Source organism: Mastigoproctus giganteus, chromosome 13, assembly GCF_048544385.1.
Source record: "Mastigoproctus giganteus isolate SK-2022 chromosome 13, ASM4854438v1, whole genome shotgun sequence".
Classification (NCBI taxonomy): Eukaryota; Metazoa; Arthropoda; class Arachnida; order Uropygi; family Thelyphonidae; genus Mastigoproctus; species Mastigoproctus giganteus.
The window spans coordinates 120,784,223-120,805,482 of NC_143587.1; the positions used below are offsets into that span (position 1 = coordinate 120,784,223).

At 35.0% G+C, this 21,260-nt stretch overlaps 1 protein-coding gene across 2 annotated transcripts in view; it reads left to right on the forward strand.

Annotated features, from left to right (window-relative positions):
* Nucleotides 1-18,545, forward strand: part of LOC150076406 (general transcription factor 3C polypeptide 3) — a 327,130-nt gene extending 308,585 nt beyond the window's left edge. Inside the window, exons 25-27 of one of the 2 annotated variants that reach the window (XM_090388164.1) lie at nt 2,519-2,606; nt 12,599-12,678; nt 18,267-18,545. In XM_090388164.1, coding sequence (XP_090244290.1) covers nt 2,519-2,606; nt 12,599-12,678; nt 18,267-18,377 — 279 coding nt within the window. In that variant the 3' untranslated portion in view covers nt 18,378-18,545. Of the gene's footprint in view, nt 1-2,518; nt 2,607-12,598; nt 12,679-18,266 lie in introns of those variants that run through there. The other variant, XR_016547855.1, reaches the window with a different exon arrangement.
* Nucleotides 18,546-21,260: the final 2,715 nt, after the last annotated feature.

Sequence of the window (21,260 nt, forward strand, 5' to 3'; positions counted from 1 at the left end):
GCTTCTTTAACCAGTGATTCTGTTATTTTCTCCAGAACACAAGTTTAACTAACAGGTCTATAGTTACCTGTGTCACCTTTTGAATCCCCTTTGTGAATTGGTGATATATTTGCACACCTCCAGTCCATGGGGACCTCCCCGGAGTCCAAGGAAGCTCTCATAATTATGGCTAAGGGTTTGCTTACTTCCTTTGCTGCCTCCTTTATTATAACTGTATAGATCCCGTCCACCCCAGGTGCCTTTTTTATGTTTAACTTCAACAATTTCTCCTCCACTTTGCTGTTGTTATTGTTGGAGGTTTTACAGTGCAATGACAGCTAAAGGCCATTATGTGCCAATCCATTTCGCTCTCAGTTATTACAAAATCATTTAGCTCCTTGTTAGAGTTTGATAAACTTCTTGCACTCCCCTCATTGAACATAGTCTTTTTACTATCACACTCTCTGTCCCTCTTTTCATAAATCTTATTAAAGTTGACTTGCATCATTATTAAAATAAAATAAAATAGAAATTTAAGTTGGCTTAATCCTAGCAGTAACATTGCTTAAAATCAAAATTGTTATAAATAAATAGTGCAACAACTGAAGCACACAATGGGTGGTGCATGTTGAGTGACATGACCAGACTGTGTATACAGCTGTCAGTGCTGGTTTCCATTAAGCAGGCAGTCTTCTTTCTACATGTTTGTACAAACTAACTAAATAAAATAAAATAAACTAAATAAAATATTATACATGACATGCAAAACATGGAGAACAGTAAAGAATATTTTATTTATTTATTTATTGAAATAATTCTTTGTGTATGATACATTCCAACATAGTTTCATCTCTGTCAGCATACAACTTTTAGCAGTCATATCAGACCATAAACTTACCTTTCTGGAACATATAAAACAGCTAAGAACCTCCTGTCAGTAAAAATATAAACACAATTCAGGGTGTCTCAACTAAGTGGAGTAGCTAATTGTCTTACCTTGCTACAGTGATTTAGAGCTTAAATAAGATACAAACTTGGCCAGGAAGCATCGACATATTTCTCTGCTGGCTTGACTCCATTCACTATAGGATGATATGCATGCCCTAGGAACACACAACAAGTCTCCAGTACATAATCTGTATATTGAAGCATACAAACATCTCTTTTTATCAGAAACATCAAAAGAGAATACATTATGCATATGGAATTAGATCTATGCCAAATCACCCAAACTGGCTGATTCTTTTCACTCCTCACTATAAAAGCATATTCCAAAATTGTCTTCCCATAGCTGCCAACTCTTTGGATTTATGACAGAGAATCCATCTTTTTGACTGTTTCATCCATTCTCTGTCTCACTGTCATACTAGAGTGGATACCATAGAATTTCTCTGTCTTTTTTAAAAAACACTGTTTTTCTTCCATATTTTTGTTTTTGTGAAAAATAGATAAATTGTGTTAAGTTATGTTTTTTAAAAATTTTCTTAATTTCATTAAAGAAAATAACGTTGACTTTAATTTCTTTAAAGAAATTAACGTTTCATTAAAGAAATTAACGCTGAAATCAAACGTTGACTATGATTTGTTTAGTTTGCAATAAAAAATAAAATAGAGTAAATTTATTCTTTCTGCATGATATGGCCTAGGGATAATACCTTCTCTCAATTTAGAAAGCAGTAAAGATTAAGAAATCAAAATCTATTATTAAATTTAATTAAAGATTTATTTTGAAAGAAAATAATTATGTTTTTAAATAAATTGCATGTAGTCTCTCCTTGACTTACACCAATCCGGACTTATGATGGTCATCCAGAAAAACATTTTAAATAATTTACACAGCTGTGGCACTACTGTATGACTACCTCAGCTACCTGCACAGTGGTATTAAAGGGAGTGCTGCATAGTGAAAGAGTTCTGCAAATGCAGACAGAAGCATATACACACCATCATCAGGCACTTGCATTTTCTAGCCTCAACAGTTCCATTTTGTATTGCGTGCCACCTTGAAAATGTTCTCCTACAGGTTCAAACTTATCCAGGGTGTGGAGCTTATGGATGTAGAAAAATATATTCATTTTAACATACAGTTCCTGACACAATTTGAAGTCGACACCCAATGATTCAACAATATTCTGTAGAACACACAAGACCCACTTTTTTCTTTCTTTTCTTTTCAGATGGCATCATTAAATACAATTGCTTTCTTTGAATGGAGACCCACATTCATGGCTATAGTTAATCCAGTCTCATGTAGAGTGAGCAAGGTTTCCTCTGTAATTTATTCTGGTTTTGTCAACATGCATACAAACTTGTATAAATGAAATAAACTGGCATGCTGCCACCAAAGTAGTCAGTGCTGCAAAGAAAAACTCATTAGCTTTAAGGTTCTTATTATGAATTTTTTATCTACTTTATATATCTAAAAAATATTAATAATTTAAAAAATATATATCTACATTTTTCCAATAAATTCTGTTTATTCTATATATTTGCATGCAAGTTTATAAAGCCAGTGCTTTTTTAATTTTATTTCTCTTAGGGAACTGTTTTTCTTAACCAATATTTAAGTCTCAGAGGGGAATGTCAAGAATCATTTTATAATATTGGTAGAGCAATGCATCAGTTGGGTAAGTAATATCATTATACATTTCAGGATCTTAAACATAATAGAGTTTGAATAAGTTGCATTATTCCATGTGAAAAACTCTGGGTTAATAGAATACTATAATGATAAATGTTTAGGAAAGCATACAGTTAGAAACAATTGCATGCTCTCCAAAATTGTAGACTTTGGAGAATTTGCAGAATGTGTTGTCTTAAACATCTCAATCAGATCTCCTCACAGAGTTGCCTATAGTCCAGATGCTACAATTTGCAAAACTGAAGACTTTCTTGGTAAGAGAACCCTTTTGCTCCTATCACCAACCTTGTTGCTCTTTTCTGCACCTGTTCCAACAGATCCACATCCTTTCTAAAGTGAGGCTTCCAGACCTGGATGCAGTATTAAAGATGTGGCCTAACCATTGCCTTATACACCTGTTGGAAAAATTCCTGTATATCATTGACAAAACTCCATAAGCTGTCCTGTCAGCCTCTCTGCACTGCTCATAAAACTTGATATCTGGCTGCACTATTACCTCCAACTCTTTTTCATTCTCCACTGCCCTGAGTGTGGCACCACACAGCTGGTACATTAATCTGAGATTATTGCTCCCCATATGAAGTACCTTGCATTTGTGAATATTAAACTTCAATTGCCACTTTTCAGCCCATCTGCTTAATTTGTCTAGACCTTGCTGCAGTAGCATAGCCTGATTACTCTGATTAACTACCCTGCCAGCCTTCATCAGTATATTTAATAAATATGAAAACAATGATGGGCTCAGCACTGAACACTGGGGGGACTCTGCTAGTAGCATTAGTCTAAGAAGAGCAGCAGTGCCCGTATAACTACTCCCTGCCTTCTCCCACTCAACAGTTTCTTTATCCAGAACAGCAGCTTGCCCCTAATGCCACTGCTCCAATTTGTATAGCAGAGTTTTATGTGCAACAGTATCAAAAGCCTTTCTGAAATCTAAGTATATGATGTCAAAATTATTTTTTGCATTTGTTACTGTCAAAGTATCCAGTTGCTCAGATCACCCCTTAACAAATCCATGCTGTGAATGCAGTATAACTGCATTCCTATCTTGATGTTCCCTTATTACTTTTTTTTTTTAACCAGTGACTCCATTTTTCCTGGGACAGAAGTCAAGCTAGCAGGTCTCTAATTATTTATGTCTCCCTTTGTGAACTGTGGATACATTTTCACCTCTCCAGCCTATACAGACTTCCCTGAATCCATTCTTATAAACATGTGTAAAGGTTTGCTTACCTCTTTTACTACCTCCTTTAATATAACTAGATAGATCCCATCCAGCCCAGGTCCTTTTTAAATTTAGCATAACAATTTTTCCTACACTTTCCCCTCAGTTATCGCAAAATCAATTAGCTCCCCACCAAATTTGACTCACTTCTGGCATCCTCATCCCTAAAAAATTCCACTTGCAAATGTAGGTGCAAGAATACCCATTTGATTTGTCAGTAACCTGAGCAGGATCATCAACAGTTAATCCATTCATATCTAGTGAATAAATGTGATTCAGCCCCTTCCTTCTACTCTTTACACAAGTAAACTACTGTCAGTGAGTGAAACTTGAAAGTAACTAAAATTAAATATTCTGTGCATTGTGGTTAGTGGTCTGTCACTGCAAGACCTAAACAACAGCTGATGCAAGTCACTGCTTTGATTGGAAAGTGCATGGATCAAAGGTGACGGTAGCACACTTCAGTAGTTGGATGGGATAGATACAGTGAATTTAAAATTCTTGTTTTTCTTAATTAATATGCATGAATAGGCATAAGAAAGAACTTGGTTTTTATTTTTTTAAGGTCAAACTTCTTCATTAACAAAACAATTAATGATTCAGATCAGTTGCAAACACAATAATTTAGGAATTCATAAACTGGCACTGATATAACTGCTCATATAGATTTTGTTTAAATTTTAAAAAAAATGGCTCTAGCGTACTTTATCTGGGGCTTTCCCATCAGAGAGTTAAAGATGTAATTGTTCACTGTTATATTTTCTTTTCTCACATTTCCAGTGGAAAACAAATAGATGATAGTAGCCTAATACATTACAAGAAAACAGTAGATTAATTGCATCTTTCTCATGGGTTCTTATAACTGAATTTGCCTGTTTTAAATTTTTATTTATTGTTAAGGGAGTAAAATCACTGGTTACTGAAGCAAGTGAGACTGCGACATGATTACCACGCAACTGTAGCTGTGAGTGAGAATGATATTCCACCTCCTTTTATAGAAATTTCTGACTTCACCCCTCACATTGGGTGACTAATCCTAATAGAGAACATGTGCTCACAAATCAGTTTGCATGTTGTCTGGGTGGAAAAACTTTGGAATGATTCCTGTGGAGAAAACCGTGCTTCCTCCACCCCAGATAGGCAAATGATCCGCAATTGAAGAGGCCTAAAGAATTCCTCCATCATAGGCAGAAATTGAAGTGAAAATTTTAAATATTCTTAGTGGCAGATGCAGTGGCGGCTCGTGACTGATGTATGGGGGTGCTGCTTCTTAATGTTACATTAAATTGCCTTGGTTATAAGACAAGTAGACATAGATAGTAAAAATAATAAGCAAGTTAAAAATACTACAAAACATTAACTGGACACTTACCATTAACATACTTGGGTAATCTTGAAATTTTATTTAAAAATAAAATCCATTCTTAGGTTTTTGTTTGTTGCAAATAGATTAATAACTTTTTCATTCAAGTTTAGTGCACTGTTCAAATTAGCACTGCTCGCTCTGCAGTTCCTTTGACTCATTTTGTCACCTCTAAAAATGCGTATTGGCAACCCACCTACCAGGCATTGACTCAACCACGGAGAGCAAAATGTGGAACTGTCTAGCACACAGTTCTGCCTACGGTTAAACTTCAAAGTTGACAACAATTTCCTGTTTTTATTCGTTTCTTATTGAAATTATTATTGGAAATGGTTGTTTGTCCATGAACCAAAGGCCTTAGGCTATGGTTGGGTCTGGATGGCCTGGGCTCTGTTTGGTACTTGTTTGTTTGTTTGTTTGTTATTTGGTTTTTAGGAGCATTAGCAACTAAGGCCATATTGCTCCGGGGATATGCGGTGGTCATTCCCTGACTTTTCCACATCCTCCGTGTTTGGTGGTCACGGGCTCGAACCCCAGTCTAATCAAGAAGCATGTGCTATGCACTGCTGCTCCTGCCCACCTGGCTACGGAGGTGCCTTTAGTACTTGTGTTAAATAAAGTAATTATTTTTTTAAATTTATTATTATTTATTTTTCTTTCTTTTTTTTTTTTTGATTATGGGAAATAGAGAATGAGTATACTATATGCAGGACCTGTTAATAAAAATATTCATTGCGTTGCATTATTCTTCACAAAATTTCATATAACTCTGTTGACTATATATTTAGATTTAAAAAGCTGGGGAGGGGAGCTGCAGTTTCGCAGTGCCTACTAATGAGCCGCCCCTGGGCAGATGCAACGTATCATGCCAACTAAGTTGCTGCAGATGACTGGGACTCTTTAAAGTAACAGAAAACAGAATAGCTGGAGGGTAACTAAAAAAAAAAATCCTGACTAATCGATTTCCCAGTTAATCCAAAAATACAACAAGTTCCTGACATACATAAGAGATACGTTCCGGGACTTCTTACGTAACTGAATGATAAAATATTTCTACTATATCCCTGATATACCAAAATTACAAAAATCACACATTATCCTCAGAAGAATGAAGAAAAATAGTTAAAATCACAGTTAAAATAATTAATTCAGTTAAAAACTTTATCTGGAGACAGCGGTGAAGTAGCCAGAGTGGCACATAAGAAAAGAAAACATAAAAGGAAGAAAACATGCATGTTATTGTACTGTAAAAACCGATATCGTATGAATTTCTTAGTCTTGGTTATTATAGTTGACATCATTGGTGCCGATCCCTTCACTGCTTTTCATATTCTGTCTTTCTCCTTTATTATTGTCTTCACTGTTGACACTGACAAATCTGAATTCCACACAATACTTGTTAATGTTTGACCATTTTCATACATCCTTATTATTTTAATTTTCTGATCCAATTCAATCACTTTCCTTTACTTGGTAGATTTACTAGTACCACTGTCACTTATTCTCTTAGTCAGCACCATGATAATGGTCAAAATTATATTTTCTGTAAAGAACTTAACCTTGGTTAAGGCAAAAACTCACCATTATCACCCCATGAGAGTTCACATTTTACCTCCAGAAATCTGCTTTAGTAAATAAAGCAGATTTCTGGAGGTCACTACCATAAAAAAATAAAAACAATTTGCACTTTCCAGTTTGTTGGGCTTTTCTGTTAGTGCAATTCGTTATAACCAGGTAGTAAACTCGATCTTATTACATTTGCAATAATACTGATAGCTGGAATTCTGTGGGTTTTACGTTATCATGGTGAAATGTGTGTCCCCTTCACTGAAATCTTCTGTCATATAAAAAAAAACAAATAAATTTTAAGAATCTTCTCTTCATTCCTAATTTTAAGCTTGTTACTCCATATCTCACTGTGAAATTTGTGCGTGACATGATTGTTGTTATTGGTTGCTTCTTTTTTTTACTGTTTTAAATTTTACAATTCTAAAAAAGAAAAAACAATTGAGTGAAATAAAAATTAACATAAGTCCAAAGTTACGCAAGTCGAGGACTTACTGTATTGAAAAATGTTCAGAAACCTATGTAAAAAATATGGCAATAGATAAAAAACTTACCACACACTACTTGTGTGTTTAATAAGATGCTTCCCTTTATTTTTTACAATGTCGTGTATGGTTTGGTCACCAACGTTATAATGGTTCATTAAAGATTTAATGGATGCACCATTTTCAAACTTGAATAATTTCAAGTTTTGTTTAATTGAAAGTACAACTCTTCTGCATTTACTCATCATTTTCGCGATTTCTAAACAAAAAAAATATTTACTATAAAAAAAAATTTCGACATCCCTGATAAATAACTAAACAAAATTTGTCTTTTTGCAGTGCAATGGAACACAACAATCCACACGATACACTAAAACAAACTAAACATGTGTTTATATCTTAGCAATAAATAAACTCATACACCAACCATAAGAATAAGTATTTTACTGAAATTTGTAAATTGTAATTTACAAATTTAATTTGTAAATTTCCTGAAAATTTACAAATTAAAATAAATAAAATTACTACACTGTGTATTTACAAAAACTGATATTATAATAAATTAAATTATGTATTAAATTATTTTGAAAACATTAAAACTGTAATAAAAACCTTGCAATAAAATATGCTAAAATAAACCGGATTAAAAGCGATAAAAACGATAAGAAACCTGGAGCTTTTGGAAGCATCGGCTTCCTTCCTCAGCAGTAACAAAACTTCCTGCAACACTTCTTTATATAACAGGCTCACAGTACTTATACACGTGGTTCAGTCGGTGGATGGTCTGAACTGGAAGCAGAAACAGCTTAGGAGCATGCCAAGCAAAACCGTTCATCCGTACTTAGGACAATGGTTTCAAACAGAGGATGCATATGCATACCTCCGTCTTTATTGTTGTCGGATAAACTGATTCGTAAGCTCTCGAGCCATTTACGGTCCCAGAACCCATGCGCTCGATCCACAATAACCGCATGCTCTGGGGAGATTTGATGCTGCCTCTCCCAAAAATGCTCGGCCACAGCAGACTTGTTGTAATCAGCGGTTTTTATAGCATTTGCATGCTCCCCCAGACGATCCTTGAGCCGTCGTTTTGTCTTACCCATATAACATTCCCCACAATCTGGACATTTTATCCTGTATACCACTCCACTGCTCAGGTCCTTTGCTCTTGGGTCTTTTACTTGGGACACAACTGTGTGCAACCTCCGCCCAGGAAGCTGCACACAGAGTGTTTTATAACCACGCAAAATTCTTGCTAGATGCTCAGTAATGCCCGGATAGTAAGGAATGTAATGTATGCACAAGCTGGACAACTATTCTTATGTTGTCCAGCACAAGCTGGACAACATAAGAATAAGAATAGTCCAGCTTGTGCTGAACTATAATGGGTGTACTGGCCTCTGCACATAGGGAAGGGTACCTCCTGTCTCCACCTCTGAGGTAAATTGTATAAATTGGGAGAAGCTATTAAGCCAGTGGAGTACATCATCATCCTCTCTCCCCTTCTGGACCACGGTAAAGGTATCATCTACATACCTCTTCCATTTATTTATGGGAAACTGACATCCACCAAAAACCCTGCCCTCTAACTCCTCCATGGCCGGCCAAATTGGCCACGATGGCACTAATAGGAGATCCCATGGCTGTACAGTGAACCTGTTTGTACATAACACCTTGGTACACCATAGTGGTGCTGGCCAGACAAAGTTCCACACCAGAACAAATATCCTCTACATTTAAAAGTGATCTATTACCCAAAGAGACATCATTACTCAACGCTTTTCTAACACAATATATTCCATGTTTAATTGGAATGCATGTGAATAATGACACAACATCAAAGCAAATCATGCTCTCATTTTCATTTACAATCAAATCTTTCACAAAACCCACAAATTCTTTGCTGTCTTTTATGACATAGTTGGACTGACCCCCTATAGGCGAAATCAATTTAGCCAAGTACCCCGACAAAGCATATGTGGGGCTTCCTATAAATGATAGGATGGGCCTGAGAAGGACTTCTGTCTTATGAGTTTTCGGAAGTCCATAGAACCTAGGGAACCTCCTCTGCCTTTTTGGTTCTTACATGCTACTGGATGCCAACTCCCCAGGTTCTATGGACTCAGAGGCCTTTTTCAGGATAAACATGTTTTTTTTTTTTTTATGACTTATAACATCTCTTATTTACAACTCACAAAAACATCTGTTTATACCTATTCTAGTTATTACTTGAATTTTATGATTTCTGGTTGATTTTTTTTTTTTTTTTTAAATTTGGAGCCTTGAAGTGTCCCGGTTAATCTGATCCCAGTAAATCGAGAGTCTGCTGTGTATATATACAAGTTGATCAGTTATTATGAAAATCACTGGAGTACTTTCACTGTAATGTACATACAGAGGTGGAGGTAACCCCCCTGGTGCCGTCAGACAAATAACACTGTAATGTACATGTGGGTGTACATGCACCTTTTTGATATGGTAGTCTTTGGGTAGTAGACACAAATTCTGTAATTTCAAGGTTGAGCCTGCATGCTGCCATAAAGTGCACAGTCCATTGTTATCTATTGTGCTGGTAAATTGGCTTCAGTAAAACAGGTACAGTGAAATTGTAAACTCTTCTGGCCTTGGCGTCAGAATATAAAAGGAAATTTGTTATTACCATAGGTCACTAAAATTTTTGTTCTGTGTTTGTATTTGACTTTTTATTACTTAGTCTGCATGGTTTAGTCTCCTTTCTGATGCACTATTAAAATACAAAGCAAACCAAATCATATCAAATCCTTTGTTATCCAGCAAGCCATAATTTAAATGAATTCATGAAATATGATTACAAATTACCTTGTGTATACTGCATGGTTTTTAGGAATTTCATTTCATACAAAATAAATTTTCTGTTTATACTATTGAATGGCATACCATTAAGATCAGAGGAGTTCGTGAGATGAGAATATTAACGTTTTGAATAGTGTAATATGGATTTGAACACATGGTGTGAATGCCTCTGTACTTGCATGCTGCACAAGGTTGGAGTCATAAAGGTTAAAAAAAAATCAATAATGGTAAATAATGGCAGTAATAATAATAATTTATTTATCCCTATTTTATGTTACACTTTTTTGGGAGATAACAGCAAAAAGGGAGGGAGAACACATAAGCCAATGGCTTTTTAGTGGGTGTTCCCTTAAAAAAACGATGAATAAACAAATATACAATTGAAAAATATACAGTTCTGAAATTGTACAGGTAATGTACAACAGATAAGATATAAATAAATTTGAGTTTTTTGTACATTTCTTTACAGAAGACTTCGAAAAGCATCACTACTTATAATATCGTTGTGAACATTTTTACAATTAAATGAGGAGAGAAAAATGATGAAATGACTGTACAGAAATTTACAAACTATTTGCCAACTGCTTCCTTTAACATTTGCACATTATTTCCATGTTGGTGTTTTTAAAATCCAGGAGCTGAGTGGAAAGTAATTTGAATCAGACATCCCTGGTGATGTGTTCAATTAGTAGTTTCTTGAATTGGCTTAGTGAAGTGACATTTTTGATTTTTGCAGGAAGTTTGTTTCAGGTTTTAGGAAGTTTGTTTCAAAGACTGCCTCGGCTTTCTGTAACAGTTGGTAGATGCTGAGGAGTCTCACTTCCTTGTATCTCGAACTAACCGATGCATTCCAAGGAAGGCCCAAAATTGAACGAATGGGTCGATTGAGAATGGAGTTGATTCTTGCAAGGTTTTCTTGGCTGGTGGTACCCCATGAGATGATTCCATAGGTGAGGTGTGGCTGAATTAAAGAAAGGAATACTAGTCTGAGAAGGGAAGGAGACACCCAGGCAGAGGCCCTGGCAAGTATTCCCGCTAGTGACGAAGTTTTCTTTTGTAGGGTTATCATTTGTTTTGCCCAACTTAGCTTATCATCTAGCCAGATTCCGAGAAACTTGGTTTCATTCACCATTTCAAGTTGTTTTTCTTTGTATGTTATGTCTAAATCAATATTTAGAGGTTTGTTTTTTGTTCTAAACACCATGTATTTTGATTTTTCTGGATTCAGTATAAGCTGATTCTTTTGAAGCCAACTATGCATCACAGAGAGCAAGGCAGAGATTTTGAGTTGAGGCTGATTAGGGTCTTTATCTGTGATCAGGATGGAAATATCATCGGCATACACTACTAGGTGAGAAGATGGAAGAAGAGAGAGAAATTCATCGATGTAAAGAACAAATAGGATAGGTCCAAAAATGAGCCTTGAGGTACTCCCCTGGAGAAATAACAGATGTCGGAGTATGAGTGATTTGTTCTTACAACAAACGGCCGATCAGTAAGGTAGTCTTCAAGGAGAAGGTTAATTTTCCCTCACAAGCCAAGATTATTGAGTTTATTAAATAGAATATTATGGTTTATGCAATCAAAAGCTTTAGATAAGTCAAGAAACAGTGCTATAGCATAGTGACCCTTTTCAAGACTATCAATGATCCTTGAGCAGAAGTCAACAATTGCAAGGTCAGTGGATCTTTTAGAGTGATAAGCATACTGTTGTTGATGGATGAGCTGATTTTCTTCAAGAAAACCCATGAGTCTGCTATGAAGAATTTTGCAAAAACTGAGAGTAAAGCTATTAGGCAAAAGTTGTTGATAGTTACAACGGTTTCCCTTTGGAACAGGGATGATTATTGCTTTTTTGAGTTGAGAAGGGAATTTACCAGATTGAAAGGAGAGATTGAATATATACTTCAGTGGCATAAGAATTGAGCTAAGGACTCTATTAGTGCTGGGCACCTTCGTAGCCAGGTAGGCAGGAGCAGCAGTGCGTAGCACACGCTTCTTGATTAGACCGGGGTTCGAGCCCGTGACCACCAAATACAGAGGATGCGGAAAGGTCAGGAAATGACCACTGCATATCTCCGGAGCAATATGGCCTTAGTTGCTAATGCTCCTAAAAACCAAATAACAAACAACATACAAACATCTGTTAGTCTTTACTCTATTAAATAAAATAACTCTATTTTCTTTTGTCACATTAGTTTACAAGATCTCCATATGTGGTGTCTTCATTGTGATTAGAAGAAAATGCTGACTAATATGGAGATGGCTGGTCAGAGCTGTCTACTAAGCAGTTGATTTAACAATCTTAAAAAATTTTACTGGAAAGGAGATATATTGCAAAATGGATTGTATCATTTAATCACAATAAAATTATTAAAGTATTCAGTCAGAAATGCAGAGATTGAATATAAGATCTGAACTAATGCATAATATAATTGAGTATTCCTAACTGAAAATTCTTTGTGGTATTTAAATTTCTGATTGTTATCCTCCCCCTTCCTGATTAGGACTAGCTGACCAGGCTCTGTATTATTATAAGAAAGCTCTTGCTTGTGAACCTGCTCTGAGTTGTTCAGAAGATGAAAAGGTAAAAAATAAAATTCTACCAATTTCTTTTAATTATTGTAAGTAAAAAGCATATTTATATGCCCTACAGAGAGTATTTAACAGTTATATAGTTTTTAATGACTAGAACAACTCTTTAATTCAAATATCCAAACATTAAATGTCCATATCTTTTTTTGGCAGGCTTTTACTACAAAGATGATTCAAATATAATGACAGTTTATTTATACAGCAAAATCCTGCCATAGTTAATAATATTTTAATGAAAATATTTTTAGGCACTGGATGACTTTCCTTGTAACCAGTGCTTGATAAGTCTCATAAGGTTCAATATATTGAATTATGTTCCAAGTCAATCTTCCCCACACTGGGTGGAAAAGATCTGAGTTCAAGTCCCTTTGGTCACAGAAGGAATTTTTATGGGCCTTTTTCGCAACATGGCTGAGTTAGTCAGTCTCAGGCGAGCGTAGCATGGTTTTCTCCCGGAAACTCAGGTTTTTTTGTCCAGCAAACAAAAAATCAACTACAGAACACATGCAATTTACAGACAGTATACATGAAGCAACATGGCCTTAGTTGCCAATGCTCCTAAAACCCAACCAACAACTACCAAGTCAACCTGTCCCTAAATGTACTGGTTTACATTGAAAGAAAGATTTTATATGAAAATTATGAATGACACTGACACTGTGATTTATAATATATTACAAATAATATATTATTGCTATTCTCCTGAATAAGGAAATGGAGGATGTAAAAGATTTGGCAAATGAATTCAGGATCGATCACACCCTCTAGAGTGTTTTCCACAGTTTTGAATGGCTGTGCTCAAATTAAGCATAATCATTTGAGCAATTCTTTGGAGATCCACCAGAGGTTTTTTGTTCACATAGTTTCAGTAACATCTGTTTTAATTACAGATCTGAAATCAATAAAGTTGTGTGAATGAGGAAATATGGACAAAATCAGTCATTGTGAAGTAAATATTTGGGGGAAAAGAGCTAATGCCAAAGGCAGTTTGTTCAGATATGTTTACAGCATTGGGGAGGATTCCATGTTTCAGAAGCAGCTGCAGAATTTAAACAAGGGGGAGAGAGACTGGAAGATGACTCACACTGTGGAAGATCTGCAACTTCCATCACTCCAGAAGTTAACACTGTGTGTGATCTGGTTATGAGTATCGGCAAGTGACAGTTCGTTACTTTGCCAGCATCTGGGCATCTTATCTGAACCTCTGTACCATATAATAACAGAGGTTCTTGCTCTGAAAAAGGCATCAGCATAAGGGATCCCAAAGTTGACAGCAGATCAAAAATGCACAAGAGTTATTAAGTCAAGTGAATATTTGCATCATTCCAAATAAATTTCCTTGCAAGGTTTGTGACCATGGATGAGACGTGGGTCCATTGTTTTCAGCCAGAGACAAAGGAGCAGTCCAAACAATGGAAATACAGCTCTTCCCCTCCCCCTTCAGAGAAAACCAAGTTGATTCCTTCTGCTGGCAAGGTGAAGGCATCAGTTTTTGGGATACTGATGGAGTGCTGCTAGCAAATTACTTTCAGAAAGGGCAGACACTTCACAGGGGCATGTTAAGCAGACCTTGTGAGTTATTTGCATGAAAACATCAAAGACAAACACCAAGGAAAATTCAACAAAGGAACCTTGTTCCACCAGGATGACATACTTGCTCACAGGTCTGTCATCATCCCATATTTATCAGATCTAGTACCATCGGAGTTTCGCTTGTTTCCTAATTTGAAAATATATCTGGCCGGAATCTATTTTTCCACCAACAGTGATGTTGTGGCCCCAATGGATACATTCCAGGAGGCCTGAAAGAAAACTTTCTTCGCACTGGCATCAATACATTGCTGCATCGGTGGCAAAAGTTTAACCCAAGCACAGTACTAAGTACTATAGGTTCTAATACCTCTCGTGTTTGGGGTTCTCATAAAAAAAAAAAAAGTCTATCAACACCAAAGCTAGCTATGTTGAAAAGTAATATTCTTAGCAGACTCCTCAAATAAACTGTTCATACTCAGACTGCAAACTTTTAAAATGCCCCCCCCATAAAATAAAGTGGAAATTACTATTTCTATATACAGGAACTCCCTGACTTACGTAAGTCAGAATTTCGCCCATGCTTGTGCAGCACTCGCTGAATTGATTGAATCAAAAAATAAATGTTCAACGAACGTGTTAAATAGAATTATTTATTCTATTTGTTCAATTTTTTATCTCATGCTCAGAAAAAATTACAAAAGTGTGCAATTTAAAAAAATTTAAAAATTATAAAATTACAAAAAAAGTGAGGAGACGGGCATAACTATCAGTAAGTTTTACCTTTCAAGCATCGTTGCCAGAATCGACGTCTTCAGCTGATAAGTATGCCGCTGTGGAGGTTGAGAGCTGTGGAGATTTAGAAGGGGTCAGTGTCTTTCAGTTCCTTTCATCGTAGATTTCTTTGCAGCAAGCAAGCATATCATTCAGCTCTCTGTTAACGTTTAAGAATCACTCACTGTCAGGATCCATCTTCTCAAACCTTCCCGTTGGCGATGCAATTTCACGAAATGCCTTGCCATCTCTTTGGTGATAAAGCATCTCAGATCCTCATTTGGTTCATCTTGAGCTTCATCAGCATTTTCTTTTCATTATCACTGCCTGCAAGTCAATAAATTCTTCGTTAGATAATTCCTTCTGTTCTTTCTCTATTAACTGCATGTCTTTGGCATCAACCTCCAACTGAAGCAGCTCTGGAACCTTTACAATCTTATCTGTAATCTCTTCATATAATTCATCTTTTTCATAGCCTTTTACATGCCGTGGGCATATTTTCTTCCATGTGCCATTTAAACAACTTTTAATAATTTCCGCCCAGGCCTTATTAATGTTTAAGATGGCGTGGTAAATATTGTAAGAATTCCAAAAGTTTCTTTAACTTAAAATTTTTCTCATCGTCTAATGCAGACAATGCCCGAGCAAATGTTGTGCGTAAATAGTATGCTTTTAAATTTGAAATAACACCCTGATCCATAGGTTGGGTGAGTAAAGTCATGTTTGGCAGTAGAAATATGACTCTCACATTCGAATTGAAATCATCTAGATGCGTAGGATGTCCAGGAGCATTATCTAATAGAAGCAAAATCTTGAAAGGAACATCGTTCTCTTTACAATATTTTTCAACCTCGGGAATGGAGCAGCATTTAAACCAAATCTCCAAGAAAGATATTGTTATCTGTGCTCTCTGGTTCAATCGGAAATGCACGGGTAGGGTGGCTTTATTGATGCCCTTAAATGCACGAGGATTTCCAGAATGGTACACAAGCAGTGGTTTAAATCTGTAATCTCCTGCTGCATTAGCCCCAAGCAAGAGCATGGTCCTATCTTTTGACACCTTGAAACCTGGCATTTTTATCATCTGCAAACCAAGTTTGCAGATGATACAAAGGTTGGCAGGGTGATTAATGACAATAATGAAGGTATCCTGCTGCAGCAAGATCTATAAAAATTAGGCAAACTGGCTAATAAATGGCAATTGAAGTTTAAAATTGACAAATGCAAGGTACTACATATGGCTAGCATTAATCCCAGAGTAATGTGTGTACACTCAGAGTAGTGGAAAATGGGGGTAATTGTGTAGTCTGATATGAAGTGATCTGAGCAGTGCAGACAGACTGCCAGTACAGCTCATGGGGGGTTTTATCAATGATATTCAGGAATTTTGCAAGCAGGGATAAGGAGGTGATTATCCTTTACAAGTCTGAAGGCTTCATTTTAGGAAGGATGTAGACTTGCCAGAATGAGTACAGAGAAGGGCTACAAGACTGGTGAGGGGAACGAAGGGATGCCTTACCAAGAAAAGCTTAAGTTTTGCAAATTGCAGCTTTTGGAGACTAGGCACATGCAAGGTGATCTGATTGAGGTATTTAATGGCTTGAGAAAACTCAGTGCTAATGGGATTCTTTCTCTTGTTCAAACTATGTACATGAGGGGCATGAATTCAAATTGGGGAAGGATGGTTTCAGAATAAATGTATGGAAGTTTGCCTGCAGTGAGTAGGTAGCTCACTGTTGGAATAAGGTTCCAGTTGTGGAAGTGCGATAGTTTAAATTAATTCAATGAAGAACTAGACAAACTAGGAGAGGATGGATAGGTGAAGTGTGGGGTGTTTTTTTCTTTTCTTTTTTTTTTTTTTTTTGGCTGATGATTGCTTACTTTCTTGCAGCATTGGTTCACTTGATATTGATAGTTTAACTATTGATTATCCTGCTGAGATTGCTGAAAATTCTAATTAATTCTACTAATACTAATTGTATAGAAGTTGAGGACATTCACAGACATCTTGTGGGAATGGAAATTAGCTAGAAGGAAGATAACATTTTTGTATATCTGGTGTCTCTCAGATGCCAGACAGAAAATGAATGGGGGAGGGAAAAAAACCTTATAACCAGTTGGAGAATATTGGTGCAAAAGCTGCACAGTAGGATGTGATTTCATTTACAAATTTTAAAAAAATAAATAAACTTTTTTTAGAGTGGCATCTGCCAGATACCTTACTTAGTAACAGAAGGTTAAATAAAAAGCCATGTGCTTCTCCGTTGGAGCAGAACTTTTTATTATAGTGTGAAATCAAGGTAACTAGTAGCAAAGTGCCTCTGCAATATGCGATCACTGCACTAAGTAGCAAACCCAGTTGCTTATTAAAAAAAAAAAAAGAGCTTTTTTTATTTTTTGAGAATTTTTTCCACTTCATTTTTTGTTACTTTTGACAGTAATTTAACTATTGTTGGGTAGTCAGATCAAAATAAGAACAAATTAATATTTAAAAGCATTTTTGCTTTTAAATATTAATGTAAATATTTAAATATTAATGTGCTCTGCACACATTTTTGCAAAATTTCAAAAATGGAAATTTAAGTTTTAATATTGACAAAGGCAAAATACTGCATATGGGTGGCAGTAATAACTACAAACATGAAAAATTATTTAAACATATATAATGCTATTTATTAAAAAAAAAAAAGTATCTTTATTTCACAACTTTAATTGTTTTGTTTTGAACAGTGTCTTTAAATAAGTAAACTGTACAACGAAGCTACATGCAAATTCTACAAAAGTTCATTATAGCTTTCTGTATTTCAATACAAAGTTTTTTCAATAAATTAGAAGAATAAAATAGAGGTTGTTTAAATCTTTATAGGTGTACTCTGTCTACATGCTAGCACATGGTTGTAGTTATTGACAGGACTTGAACCAGACATTTTCAACCACAAGTGTGATAAACACTTTTGGAAAATGCCTTGATAAGGAACTGCTGTGGTTTTGTTTTTATTTTATTTTTTTTACACCATGGCAAAGTTAGGTGAGGATTACATAGTTTTATCCTATAAAACAGATGAACTGAACCTTATACTAACAGATCTACCAACCCCTTATGGTTTTGGTTGCCTTAATTCAAATTAAAAACAAACAAGCAGCTCCCTGAAGTTGTAATGTTTAAATAAAGTGCAAGTTCAGTGGTATCTATCAGTTATATAAAACACTTCTTACCATTATGCTGCTTTCATATGTTTTAATATATTTTTTTTTTGTTTTGATTTTTTTTTTCAGCCTCTGTTTGATCTCAGTCATGAAATTGTATATAACTTGGTGCAGATCTATCAAGCAAGTGGATCTTATGACTTAGCACGATACTATATCCAAAATTATTGTGTTGTATAATGTATAGTGATATAATAGGTATATCACACAAAAAGAGGTACCTTTGACATCATTATCAGTGATCATTTATACTTAGATACTGAGGAGTAATGAAGTATAGGAGAGATTTAACCTCACTCTTGTTGTGCCTCTATTTTGTTGGTTAAAAGCTTACTTTTTTATATTTTTTTTACCCCCATATTTGTGTGTGTTTATATGTATATAGGATAAATTTTGATTCTAAAAATAAAAATTTTCTAATTTAAAATGAGAAGTTTAGTTAATTTTGACAATACACTTATCTACTAAATCATCCATATAAAGATATACTGTACACACACACACAACAGTAGAATCCTAAGTATCTTAAACAACTGGGATGAGAATCATTTGGGTAGTCAGTATTTTCAAAATTTATTTTAAAATTTGTCCAAAGTGTAAAAGGAAAGAAAAAAAAATTGTTTGAAAATTACAGTAATGTGCACATGAAACAGACAGGAATAAAATTACACATTAGTGAATAATAGACTATGCCAGTTTCATCAGCAAAGGCCATAGTTAATGAAAACTACAGCTGATGCAGTTTGTGTTTTGTCTCAAGTTTTTTTGCATTGCTATTGAAACCAAAGAATATATTAGATTTGTTGAATGAGAAAACAATTTATGGAGAGTTCAATTGAGGAAATATAATAAATAGAAATTTAAGAAGTTTGCTTTATATGAGAAAGTCAAGCAGGCTGGGTAGGTAACCTGTGGCATACCAGCCACATTGAACTTGGCTAAAAAAATTTAAATCCCTACAAATTAAATGACAAATTTTTATTTGCAGTACTCTAAATAATGGTGAATATGTTGCCTTTTTGAAAGTGAAGTTTATATATGTATTATCAAAAAAGAATAAATTTCATGGATATTTGCTTAAATCAGTTAAATCATGGTTTGATCCATATATACCTTCATTCAGTGCTACATATGAGTGGAATCATGGTTTGATCCATATATACCTTCATTCAGTGCTACATATGAGTGGAATCATGATTTTATTACATTCTTATGGTAGTTTTGTTTCTTACAGTTAAACATTAAATGCGTCAATTTCTTTGAGTGAAATTGGTGGGTGGGTGGGAATGAGATAATGGAAATTTCGGATTGCTGGTATTTGGATAATAGAATGTCACTGTATTAGATAGTTTTTTGCGGTTTTTTTTTTTTTTTTTTTTAAGAAATCAAATAAAATCAGCTGCACAAGTTTGAAAGCCAAGTTTATAGTTAATTGTTTAGAAATTTCAAAATTATTTGAATTTTCATTCTATATGACAACATATTTTTGAGCTCCCAGGAAAATGCATTGATCTTTGGATTAATGAGACCTACAGACTAGCATTTGGTACCATTAAAAAGATCTTCTTCTGGAGCACCCTGAGGAGGATTTCAACATACTTGGTTCAGGTAAGCCAAGTAATATTTGATTGAAGTTTATGCTTTTCCAGTGGGTCAAAGCGGTTCGTCATCACAGGGATAGTGCTGGTAAAGTGTTTGGCGTGGCTTTCCAATCAATTCATCTCTGTTACTTGGAATTTTGGCCTATAAACATCATTTGGAGGTGTAGCTCTTTGACACTTATCTATAGATACATCTTCTGGCCACTCTCACCTATTATTTTCAGAGATATGGCCCCTTTCACTTCTCTTCTTTTGTTGTCAGCCATCTTGAAAATTCCTTTATTGAATTTGCCAGTGTTGAGATCTTGGGAATATCAATGCTTAGGGAGGCAATAGTGATGTAATCCAAAAGGATGCATTGAGGATACCCTACCATAAGCTTTTGGTGAACATTTGTAACCTCAATTAGTTGGAATTTTTTATTATTTAAATGGCACCCTTAATACAGCCACAAAATTTGGAAGTCATTGAAACAATGCTTTTAGTAGGATTTGTTCTGCTGTACACAACAGTAGGACCTGGTCTTATGCAGAAATATTCACGCTGTAGTCTCAAGGATATAGATTTTCAAACTGGGTTTTGTGAAATCATAAGATTTCTGATGAGGGAGGAGTGTGATTTTACAATCTTTGTTTTCCCTTTTTTTTTTTTTTTTTTTAAGGGGACAAATAAAAAAAAATTGTGGGGTAAATTATTGACAATAATTTAATTTGGATCAAGAAATATCCAAGATTCAGGCCTAGAGCAGTGGCTTTCAAAGTGTTATCTGGACAATTCAGGGTTCCAAAGAACACACTTCTGGAACCACTTTTTAAACATTCTGCTAAAATCACAGAATTTTTTAAAAAATTCTTTGATCTTATTTTTGTCTGACAAATACAGCTATTGTAAACACCTAAGAATAGTTTGCCGTAATTGTTTAGTTCAAAAGCCATAAAGAAAAGAAAACTTTATTCTGCAGGGTTTAATTTTCAACACAGTGTATATGATACAGCCTATGGATTATACTTTCTGATCAGAATTAGTAAAAAATACAAGCCAAAACATCACTTATGTACTGATACAAACCAATGAAATGTTACTACTTCAAATATTTAATACACTTATAGCAAAGCAAAGCTGTATGACTTTTCTTTTTAAATAAATTTGGTAAATTGTGGACTTATAAAGTCAGCTGGCTGCCAAACTATCATGAATTCCTAAGACTAAAGTGTGTTTCTTTACAACAGTTGAACGTCTTCTTGCCCCAAATAGAATTCATAGAGAGCAGGTTGCTAACTGAGTTTTTAAAAGTGTTAAATAAAATTGTAAGTTTAATTTAAATATAACTATTTGAAGAACCAATTGATCATCCAGTAGGACTCTTTGCTTAAGTTTTCTAGAAGTCGATTTCACCAAAAAATAAAAAAAAATTTAGTTTCCAGTATGATTGAAGATAAAGAAATAGATATTTTGCAGTATC